The 12438-nt window shown below is 32.2% G+C and overlaps 1 protein-coding gene across 1 annotated transcript in view; it reads left to right on the plus strand.

The window, feature by feature from the left end:
* The first annotated feature begins 7695 nt into the window (after nucleotides 1-7695).
* The window catches only part of LOC127728303 (mitochondrial-processing peptidase subunit alpha-like), a 31300-nt gene continuing 26557 nt past the window's right edge, over nucleotides 7696-12438 (plus strand). The window contains exons 1-2 of the mRNA XM_052235644.1: nucleotides 7696-7832; nucleotides 11897-12108. Of these exons, the coding sequence (XP_052091604.1) occupies nucleotides 7777-7832; nucleotides 11897-12108 (268 nt within the window). The 5' untranslated portion in view covers nucleotides 7696-7776. The remainder of the gene's footprint in view (nucleotides 7833-11896; nucleotides 12109-12438) is intronic.

Here is a 12438-nt window from a genome sequence, read left to right on the forward strand (position 1 = left end):
CTCTATCTCCCAGTTGCCTTGATATTCCAGAGCTTGTATTTCCTATCATGATTTCCTTGATAGAGGGTTGCTTCTCATAATGAAGCTGTTAAACCAAGAGTTACAAGTAGTAAAGTTGACCTCATCCCATTCGTAAATTTTACGGACGCCATCACGAGTTGGTTGACCGTTATGGAATATCTGTTTCACAGATGACGACAGGACCCGATTGTTCATCACTTGGTTAAATTTTAACCAAGGGTTAAATATCATAACCCTTGGTTAAAATTTAACCCTAGATTATTTTCTGTTGTTCATCCTGTGGTTAAATTTAACCCTTTGTTAAATCCTTGGTTAAATGATTATATATATATATATGTATATGTTGGGACCAAATATAATGTAGCCCATATTTAGTACTTACCTATAGACAAGAAAAATAAATTAGATGCAAATCTATATCGACTTCGTCAAGTTCAGATGCGATATGACTTCTAGTTTGGTTGTCGAATACAGTTGAAAAACAGGAGAGTTAAACAATGAAAAATATTATGTTTTTTTTTTACGTTTTGCAATAAATATTGGCACACATTTCTTAAAGTATTCTTTGAAAAAGATAATAGCACTTAATGTATACTCAATAACCCTTTTGAGATATGATTTCTTATGAACCGATTTTGAAGTACATCAAACGGAGCTAAAACTATGAATAAACGGAGAATATAAGACAGCATCCCGACGATAAAAAAAAATAACCAAGGACATCCAGAGGGCAACATGCAATTTTAAACGTTAAACAGGTGTTTACTCAATTTGTCAAATTGTAAATCGTACCATATCTATATATTAATATTGAATAAATTTAACAGAAACAATCAAAACTCAATTCTCAAAATAACGTGACCATTACAGTAAGAAGAAATTGTGTTTTAGTTTATTTTGGGTTCGCTTGCTGGTAGGTTTTTGAAGGTTAAAAAAAACAAGTACTGGCGTACTGTTAACTAGGATAACACCAAGATCTTCTGACTGGCGAATAAATGATAAACAGATTTCCATTCCCTTTAGTTTACAAGAAGTAACTTGTACTTGTTTTCTTACTTCTAGAATAAAATATTTCCACAACGTTAGGACGATAACATAAATTTAGTAGGTTACGTAGACGCGGTGGGTCGAACGGGACAACTGAAAAAGAGAGAAAAATGCTTAGCACTCTCTGATCGCAGGATAAAAAATTCAACGGATATCGAATTTTCTTTTTCCTATCGAATGTGACTGTGTATGAAACAGCTAAACAGACTCTATCCCTTAATGAACCTTCCAACGAGACTGGAGAAGTCCAAAAATGACAATAATGCTATAATAATGTGATCATTGCTTGTATATACAGTTGGCATTAGCTGTTCGAAGACAGTTTTCTTATTCAAAAGCAAGGCATCATCCTTTTTCTTAAGACTTACCATGATTCCATAATAAAATGATAAGTGAATGTAATTTATACATGATTATGATATCAATTGTGTAGGTAGTTTGATTGAATTGTTTTAACGGAAGAGTAGCCTAGCTAGCTAAGCTTTAAGTCATTTGATACTTCAAATTTCACAAAAAGGTTGAATATGCTTTACATACTTGAATTATGCTTAATTCTACTCTAAAACATGTGTATACATAGACTTTCTGTTAAAAGAAAATCCTTTATTTTATTTAAATCTTCAGAAATGTACTGGTATTGAATGATTGTCTTCCCGTACTCTAATTCTCCGACAGCTTTTCCGTATGCAGTGACCTTAACCATGACATTTTCAATTAGAAATAGACTGCAACCGCACAACGCAAAGAAATCTAGGATGAAAGAAAAGATAAAGACACGTGGAAGGGAAATAGTATTGCTCTATTCTGAAAAAAAAATTTGATACACCAAATCATTTTACAACTGGTATGACAAAGTTTAATTAACAAATTAGAACGCTTGAAAAATAAAAAAAAACATAACAAAACAAATATGAATCGCTCTTAATAGTCTAGTTCCACTCAAAAGCAACTATAGCAATGTCCTTTGCAACAATTTCAAAGAACTTTACCTCTGGTCAATTGGTTATTCTTGTAAGATTGGGAACAACAATCAGGAATTATATTAGATTTCCTAGACATAAGGAAAAAAGCAAACAAAAACAGGCAACAATATACACATCAGAAGGACTTAATCAAAATATTTCATCATTTCTAATAGTATATCTGGCGAAAAATTGGTAAGGCTCAACGTAGTTGATATAATTTAGTTCGATAAAATCCTTTAATGAGTAACTTATAACAACTGCACAATTCTCACTCCATTAATATAATATTACTCTAGGACCGACTGAAAAATTGTGCATTACAGCAAAAAGTATCCTTCTTAGCGGGTCTAAAATTCATTTAAAAATAAGTGCAAAAAAGTACAAAGGCTCTCCATTGAACTATAACAAATTATTCAGGCGTTGTTCCTATCGCATATGCATTTACAGTAGAAACTCAAACGTCCTCTTTTAAAAATTTTATTCTGAAAAAGTATTTAAAGTTCTTTAAATATCTATAAAATAATAAGAATTAACCAATATGTCTACCAGTTATTCGAAAATCTAAACAAATGTTCATCTACACTAAACTCTTGCAATAAACACGACACCGCCTTAAAGAATAAAACAGTAAAACCATCTGTGTTGATCTGTGTTATGCCACCTGAATAAGTAATAAGTAACCTATTTTCATTTCCTGTAAAATGAACAGCACGAATATCAAATTCGTGCTAGTACAGCAGCAATTTAGCAAAGTTCCATCAGGCAACACTATAAAAATGCACGTTTTTCTGGACTTATCTGTGTTAATTACAGTAAAAGCGTCATATCACAAAATACGAATTCTCTTTCCTCTAAAGTAATACGTCCATAGCTTTAAACATACAATTGTTGATAATAATTCGAGAAGTTAAAACGTAAATGAGTATCTAAAGTGAAATCTGGGAAAATCTGATGAAAAAAATCCGGCATGAAACCAACCATCGTAACCCGACAGGCATGCCTTAGAAGAGAATATACTGCATTCGGTTTTGATCATTGATGATTCCTCTACGAACAACATCGAGATTCCGTTGTTATTGGGTAGAAAACTAACCCACCACAATATATGACTCATATATCTTTTTGAATATAACAAAACACCGTAATATAACCTGCAAAACTGATCCTAGCCAGTTAAGCAACCTACTCATAAAAATACGCCCCGGTCTAACACATCTTACCATAAAATTTAATATTCCTACCAAGCATTAAATATCGCGCAATTGTGCGAATTTTTTAATTGTCCAAGTATGCAAAATTTGCAGAATACATTCAGTTTATTATCAGGAATTTGAAGCCAAAGTTTACTGGTATTACATATATTATTACAAAACTCCAGCCTTTATATGAGACGCTTCTTCTAAACCACAAGAATCAAGTAAACGCTTCAATTCGACAAACACTTTATCAACTCTAGCTGTCAACTGATTCAACTCCCGTAAAATTATATGAATAGTTATCTATATCAAATCCCATTTGTCGAAACACGTAGGCGACAGTGTTTGTAACACGCTGACATATATGGAGTGCATTTCTTTCAAACCAAAATTTTGTAAACGTTGTGTGGCGTTTGTTGTTGTTTTCTAAACGCTACAAAAGTAGAAACAAATACATCGTTAAATCAGTGTTTACTGACCCTGTTTGAACTTCCAATAATGCATGCACATGTTGTTGGTAAACAGACTTTTTGCAAACGTAGAAACAAATACATCGTTTAATCAGGTTGAAGTTAGAAACAAATGTAGCGTTTGTACTAACAAACGATGAACGACAAACTGTAGACGCATTTTTAGCGAGTGCATAGTTTGTCAAAGTTTATGTAAACTTTGCAAACGTATGTTAGAAACAAATGATCAAAACATGTGCGCGCTTAGCCGTTTGCATCGTTTGTGTTAGAAAGAAATGCACTCTAAAGCTGATTACCGCAAACCAACGCATGATCATGTAAATCAATGAACGAATGTCAGTCCGAAGTGAAAAGATTACAAACCTTTTTTTGTTGAAATACATTATTGTAATGTTCTAAGATTATTGTTTATCTGTAGGTAAAGTCCCGATGAAGAACAGCAATACGTACGATCACCGTTTCTTATATCATTAATTTGTTATATATATGTAGATTTGCTTCATTGAAAATTTCCATTATATTTATATAGGACGCAAAATTAACAAATTTACTTCGTTTCGATCTTAGAGTGCAATGTTGAACTTTATTGAAAAATTTCGATGTCTATAACTGCTTTGGAACTAACCCTACCTAAATGAGGCATCGGATTTAACGTCCTTGAAATTCCAACCGGACATTGCTGCGTATTTTTACATCAATACACAGCCAAACGGACGCCCATTATTATAATTAAGCATGGGTTTTACTGTCGGACGCGGAAGAGTCCATGTGTGACCATATTTCTATTCCCCAGTCAATCCTCGTGTTTATAAAGATTGAGAACATATTAACAGTAAATCCAATAAGTAGGTTCTACAAAAGGGTCGATCGACATGAAAGGCGGAAACTGAATTTAAGACTGCCACTGAAAAGGTGTATATGTATAGGATACGTATCGTTGCATTCCGCAACGCCAGAAGAACGCCTCTTCACTGGCATATAGGCTTTACTGTCAAGAAATCTAGGTGAACATATTTCTATACATCAGTACAACATTTGGGTCATTCGTATGCAAAATAAAAATAAATTAGCTAATAGTAGATATCCATCATCGTAAAAAAATACACATGCAGTCGTATAACTATAAGATTATTAATCGACAAAGGGAATTTTTTCCTACTTATAAACATACATTTCTATCTGTAAATGTTGTCTTGTTTTTCTCTCTTTATTAATCCTTGATCACTTTTTTAAACGTTGTTCCTTGGAGCGGGGGATCTTGTCTATGAACATTTTTGACTTTTTCAATTCTTTATAACGAAATAATAGTTGTTTCCAATCATTGGGCATTAAAGCAATATATTTGAATGAAACTGCTGGTTAAAATTAATTCTCGTTATTTAAATTAAGACATGTCCTGATCAAAACAAAAATAACTTGCCAGCTCTTAAATGCTTTTTTACAGATTCTGTGATATTAAAGTTTAAATAAAGCAACCATGTTCTGTAATTTTATACGTTAAGAGAGGTTTGTCAAGATGCATGGAAATTGATCTGGCTGAACTACGAATTCGCCTCATATGAAAATAGGTACATGACAGAAGAGGAACACAGTTTGTTCCCATAAGAATGCTAAGGGTCTTTTGAAAATCACGTACAACAACGAAAAATTACGAAAAGACAAACACTAGTCTACAAAACACTGCATAACAAATTCAATACTGAGCACCACGAACCACACACTAACAAACAGGGTGATGCCAGGTGCTCCAGAAAGGCCACGGTAAGCATATCTTTCTATTCCACATGTGACATCCGTCGTGATGCTTATGGTGATGACAAATTCGATGTTAAGTCTCATTCGGTGCGGTCACATTCGAGGAAAAGAGAACCGGAGAATGGGTACGACAATTCGAACATGTTCGTGGTCATCTGTAACACAGATATTCAATATGAAGGCGTTGCTGGAACTAAAAAATCAAAATTGGAAAGCTTAGGTCATAGTATTACCGCATCTAAAAAATAACAATAATAATCAATATGCCACACGATTCACAAGAAAAGAGAAATTAAAAAAGATTTTATTATTCTTTCGATTCTCCTTCTTCCATATACTGCATGCATTAATTCAACATTTCGAAAACTGGAGCGGGTACGGTTTACAGGAATATGACAGTTGTTTTCCATTCGTTTAAGGTGTTTGTCATAAGCTCAAATTGAGCTTTTGATTTTGCCACTTTATATATAAAGGACTTTCATTTTTGAATTTCCCTGTTGAGTTCGGTATTTTTGTTATTTGTCCTTTTACAACTTTGAAAAGGCGCCAATTTAAGAAGATTTGAATAGCATATGTCGATGAGGTCATAGTTTCAATTCTTGAAAGGTATTAAAAAATTGAAAACAACATGTTTAAAAATTTCACGCGCAATACATTACACTGATGAGTGTTCTTTAAATTCAGAACGTTATATTTGTTATTTTCTTGTATAAAACAGAGACTGGGAACCCAAACTAGACACTGTAGCTCGATTCTCATCGTGAATATTCAAAATGACCTTGAAATACAAAGAAGTAGGTTCACGAAGGGCCCATACTTAAATTCCGTGAAATTTGACTTCAAATTTAATAAAAAAAATAAAAATTTGATGACATAATAAGTAATAATATTTGACAAATACAACAAGCTCTGGCACATTAGAACAATTAAGATGTAATTATATGACGTTATAATTGTGCACTGTAATGAAGGAAATCATAATTTTTACTCAGTAGCTTTTGCATAAATTTTGATGGTTGACGGATGTGGCCAATGTTTTTCAGATTGCAGAAAAATTGAACCGGCCTCACTAAATTCATAAAAAAAGACAATTTGGCTACAAACTACTAATTTATCCTACTTTGGTCAAAATGGGGCAAAAAAGGAAAAGCAGACAACAAAAGTGTTTGTTTTTTTATCTAAATTTGCATACTTATGATCGTTTATATAGGTTATATATATTATTACAAAGTTTGATTTAAGGCCAATTTCATGTCGAATCCGGGTCCGTTCGCGCCCAATCACGTTCGCCCCCATGCACGTTCGCCCCCCTTTCACTTTCGCACCTTACACGTTCGCACCCAAAGTCCGTTCGCACCCTACACGTTCGCGCCCAATTCTTATTGGTTTTGTGTTTAATAATTTGTAAACGAGTTTTGGTAAGTGTATTGCTATAAATATATATTTTTTCATTGTTTCTAAATAAAGTGAGATTCTGACAAGGTTTTTTTTGTGTCATGGTAAATGTATTGCTATAAACATTTTTTTTTCATTGTTTTTAAATAAAGTGAGATTCTGACGACCAGTATTTTATTTTTGTGTTGAATAATTTTTAATCATGTTTAGGTAAGTGTATTGCTCTCTATATATCTATATCTATATATATATATATAAATAATTTTTTTCATTGTTTCTAAATAAAGTGAGATTCTGACACACATGAGATCAAAGGAGCCAAGCTGTTAAAAACAATTATCTTTCATGTTTTTTATTTAAAATCTTCAAAGTTTTACTCAAACCAAGCTAAATACATGCAGTATTTACATTTAAAGCAAGTTAAAACAACCATGACAACAATCATGATTTTTAAACACCCAACAATAACATCATATTAGGCTGTGTATAAATACCAATTAGCAGTAATCATACATAATTAACATTTAATAATTAATCATCAAATCAATTTAAAACAATATTTCATTTAAAAATTCCCGAATTTTTATTTATGAAAATAAAAATATTTTACAAAACATCTAAAAATTTATCAGGTATTTGAATTAAAATAAGGGTGCGAACGTGTAGGGTGCGAACGGACCTAGGGGGCGAACGTGTGGGGTGCGAACGTGTAGGGTGCGAACGTGTATTGGGCGCGAACGGACCCGATACCTTTCATGTCTTTGTGGCCATAGGCCTACTTCTTTAGAAAAATACGAACGGGGTTCAGACTCGGGGCCACTGAAGTCATGTTTTAGCTAACCCGGAAACTTGTAAAGGGAGTTAACTGGACCTTGCTGATTGAAACTTTCATCATTTTTTAATTTACGTTTGCGAAAGAAAATATTTATGGCAACTCATATGGTTCTAAGAATAGTTCGTAATGGTTGTAGAAATCTTCCCAGGTATGGGTATATAATGCATGTGCCAAATCGATTTTGCAATTATCTGTTCTGTCTGTTCATCAGTTTATTTATACTGGAGCAGGATCAGTTCACCAGATTATGTAATACAGAAGCAGGATCTGCTTACCCTTCCAGAGCACATGAGATCATCCCCGGTGTTTGGTGTGGTTCGTGTTGCTCAGTATTTAGTTTTCTTTATTGTGTTTTTTGTGCTGTTTGTATTCTTTTCCATCCTTTTTCATATTTTGCCATGGCATTGTCAGTTTGTATTCGACTTTAGTTTAAATAATTAGGATGTCTTGTAGTAAGAAGGCATCACAGAAAAAATTTGAAATAACCTTTGAAGACGTCATTATTTTTTGGAATATTTTGACTTACTAAATGCATGTACTTATGTTCATCATTTTAATCTATATCATGTATATATAACTGGTACATGTAACTTGACAATTTAAATTACTATTTACATATAGTAGTCTCAGTTATATAAGGGGAGCAGTCAACTTATCTTGTGATTACCTTAGGAGAGGGGTTTCAAATACATTTTTACCACAACTGACAAGTCAAAAGTTTTTTTTGTCATAACCAGACTTCCTAATTCCAATGATTATTGAAAAATCTTAGTACAAATGCTGGAGTTATTGAGCAGCCTCTTCTACTATAGTTATCACATTTTTTATTTAAAAAAAACATGAATAATTACACTGTTCTGCGCCAAAGGCCTTTTTATGTTTAGTTTCTGGTTTTGCTTTTTTTCTAGTTCCTTTTGTTTGTTTAAATTATTTAGCCTTAAAAACTATTCCATTTTGAAATTACTATTTCATAATTTGCCTCAAGATTGAACGTGTTGAACTTTCAGAAAAGTATAAAAAATGGCTTTCAAATCTGGTCAACAAATACAATGTCCATCCTGTATTTTGCTTAAGATAAACTTACATGGACCATATAGGAAGGTAAAATAAATATTAAATGTTTTATTTGTAATTCACTGATACTCAACTGTATGCATAATACATTTATTTCAGTCATGTCAAGAAATTAAAATCCGTGAGGTGGGGATTGTATAGTAGGTTTCAGCATGCTGATTCATACAGTGTCAAGGTCATCATAATAATGTTTTAGTTTGCCAATCGCCATAAATAAACTGTTTAGGAGCTAGGAATATCATTTTTAGTAACACTGCACATTGAAATTAGTTTTATAACAGACCTAAAATTCATGAACCTTTGACAATATAAGGCCTGACAACTGTCAAAATACTTCAACTGGCCAGAGAATTTTTTTTCTGGCAAGTTGAAGTATTTTATATCACTCACCACATTGGCGAGTTACATGTACCAAGCATCAGTGCTCGCCATATTCGTTTTTTACTCGCCTTTGGCGAGTTGGCGAGCGAAGGTTTCACACACTGACTCTCTTTTAATACACCTTATTGCTATTTAGTCCACTATGGAAAAATAGTTACTTAGACAACTTCCTGTTGAGGTCAAGTGGAACAAAACAAAGGTCATCAGCAATGAGCTGAGGGAGGAAAAAGTTTGGAAAGTGGACATTTTTAAAAATTTTGATAGTTTTAAGAAGCAATTTTTAAAAGACAAATTAAAGTCACTAAACATGCTTTGTTTGATGTGTTTACAATGGTTTAAACATGTCTCTATGAAAAGTTTTATGCACAATACTTTGTTTGAACAAGGGCCAAGATAGCTTCAACTGGTTAGAAAAGTTGTGTAATTTTAGAACTAATCCGGATGTTTATAAAAAATCCAGAAAAAACAAAAATCCTGAATGAAGTTTAATTGCCACTATGATGATGTTGAAGGTTTTTCAGGGCCATGGTATATATACCCAAATCAATCCTTTTACCATTTATGCTGGAGCATGTAAGAAAAAGGGGGAATCTGATACTATTGAAATAGATTTTGATTTTTTCACAAACAATATTCTCTCAGAATGGTAATCTTTGCTTTAAAAACTTTTCAAACCACCTGCTATACATGTAGCTATATATATATAAATCCTACATTAAAGGTTAAAAGTAAGCAATTAGGATCCAAGATAGTTACATTTATGCAAATTTCAGAAAAATATTATCTCAGTGCCTCCCTACATCTCACATATTTTAATCCCAATATCTTTTATACACATTTCATTTTGACAACCTGATGACAATATATGTTGAAACTCTGGAAACTATTTGTTTTTGTATGGAAAATTGAAAACTATTTTGTAGCTACTCAGGAACATATATATTGACGGGACTTGACACTACCTAATTGTAGCCGATTTTATCGTCAGGTCATAGTTAATAAAGACACGATACAGAAACGGACATGTTTTAAAAACATACTCGCTATTATCCTAATAATTTCTGATAATATCAATAAAATGTCATTCAAACTAAGTTTTAAAGAGATGCCAATGTATTGAACTTGTAATCAGTCACTTCAAATTTGTTATAATCGCATTCATTTCATCACAGAAGGGTACAAAATGCAAACGGGGTAATAAAAAATGGTGCCGATTGCATTTCCAAATTCACAACCATTAAAAGACACTTCAAATCAAATAAATCACACTTATTTTTGTCATTTTATATGACAAAATATATCTACTTTATGACAAAACTTGTATTTATTTACGATTAGAATTATGTGGTTAATTTATTGAGCAGTTCCGATAGTTTTTCAGTCAGACGCTACCAAAATCCATAAATCTCGCAAAGTCTCGTATAGTCAGAGATTTTATCAATTTTATACTGAAAAGGCTATCAGATTCATTTTTGTTAGATATACTGTTCCCAGAGCTACTGTAGCTTTTTCTGGAGCATGGAAATGTACATGTTCTGTGAAGTGAAACTTTTTTAAAGACCAGATAAAAACATTGAGGTTGACACAGTTTTGATTATTTGAAATATGCATGAATCAGGTATTCAGTGTTGGTAGGAGATTTTTTTTTTTTTTTAATAATATTTGGGCAGAACTGTTTGACTGTGTCAAAACTACACTTTAATTTTTTTCATTATAAACTAGAGAAAATTCTGATTCCAGTGATATCTATTTGCATACAAGTATCTTTATAAACAAAAGCACCAATAAAGGGTCACTTATGCATGGTCTTCCAAATTATGACAAACATTTTATTGCAACCTTTATGTCTTGTCAAAACCTTTTCAGTATTAAAATGTGTTTCCTTTAACAATACCATGTTTACTGAAGTAGCTTCTTTAGATGAAGTGGAGACAATAGATAAAGTTCACTAAAACAGTTCCACCTAGTTATCATTGTTTTGAAATATCCTGTTTAGTTATTGTAAAATCTTTTCCCCTAGCCAAGCCCTCTATTGAAAACAAACACTATGTAGTTTAAAGATCAGATTATATGTAAAACATATTATATGAAATAAGCTGTTTCTGATTGGTAATTTGTAAACATGTAAGGACTTTACAGGACCAGTTAAGATTATCAACATCCTGTCTTTTAGTCCAAAGGTTTTCATATTAAGATCAGTTACTTTTACAAAGTTTTATTGAAACATTACAATAACTCAAGAGTTGATTTGGACTGACAGACAAGTAATCAATTTTTTTGGACAATGTTTATGCTTGGGGCTTCATATAAGTATTATACTCCTTACAGCATAAAAGTCAGTTCCCTAAATTTGCACCTCAAGTACATATTGTAAGTATAATAAATTGATTTATAAAGATTTTATTAATTCAATGTAGATGAATGATCTTTCTGCAACATTTACAAGAAATTTATACTTTAGTATTCACTAAATACTGACAAGTCAGTCTTTCTCACTGGATTAGAATAGTTGTAAACTTTATAGTGTCTATTTATTGCAAGTTGATTGTCTGTGATTAAGAAAAACTTCAAACGCCAGGCTCAGGCCTCTGACTGGAAGAATTTTAAACACACTTACAAATTGAAGAATACTATGCATAATACAAAAATTGTGAACTGAAGATTATTTGAAACTGAACTATAAAAGTATGTAAAATAATCGGATAGTTAATCAAGTTTGACATAGTTTATTTTTAATTTTTTGTTTATATTTTTCAGATCAGGAAGAAGGTCCTTTAGCAGTAACCCTTTAAACAGTAATGGTACTGGGGATATCGCAAATGTACCTCTGTCTCAACCAATTCCTGGATTACCTCCTCCTAGATTTACTTCAGTAAAGGCTAGTAAGAATGAGACACAAGTAACAGTTTTAGATAATGGTCTGACAGTGGCTACAGAGAATGTTTTTGGACAGTTTTGCACAGTAGGAGGTAAATTTTTGCTTAACAACATAAATTTTTTTTTACCAACATTCGTAGAGACTCTATACCAGTATGCAAACTCATTCACAATTGGTTCATAGAAGAAAGTTTGATGTCAAAGCAAAAGTGATAAAGGAATATCTTAAGTATGTTTGTACAAACTATTACAAAATATTCAACAATTGAAGGCAGTATACACCAAGATGTACACAGGAATAAGAAGACTATCAAGAAAATCTTATATCTGCAGTGTGTTTTGAATATTTTCATTAATTAGACAATTCCTTTAAAATAATGGAACATTTAAAAAACATATGCATTTGTATTACGAATACACAT

Source organism: Mytilus californianus, unplaced genomic scaffold (assembly GCF_021869535.1).
Source record: "Mytilus californianus isolate M0D057914Y unplaced genomic scaffold, xbMytCali1.0.p SCAF_2, whole genome shotgun sequence".
NCBI classification, from domain to species: domain Eukaryota; kingdom Metazoa; phylum Mollusca; class Bivalvia; order Mytilida; family Mytilidae; genus Mytilus; species Mytilus californianus.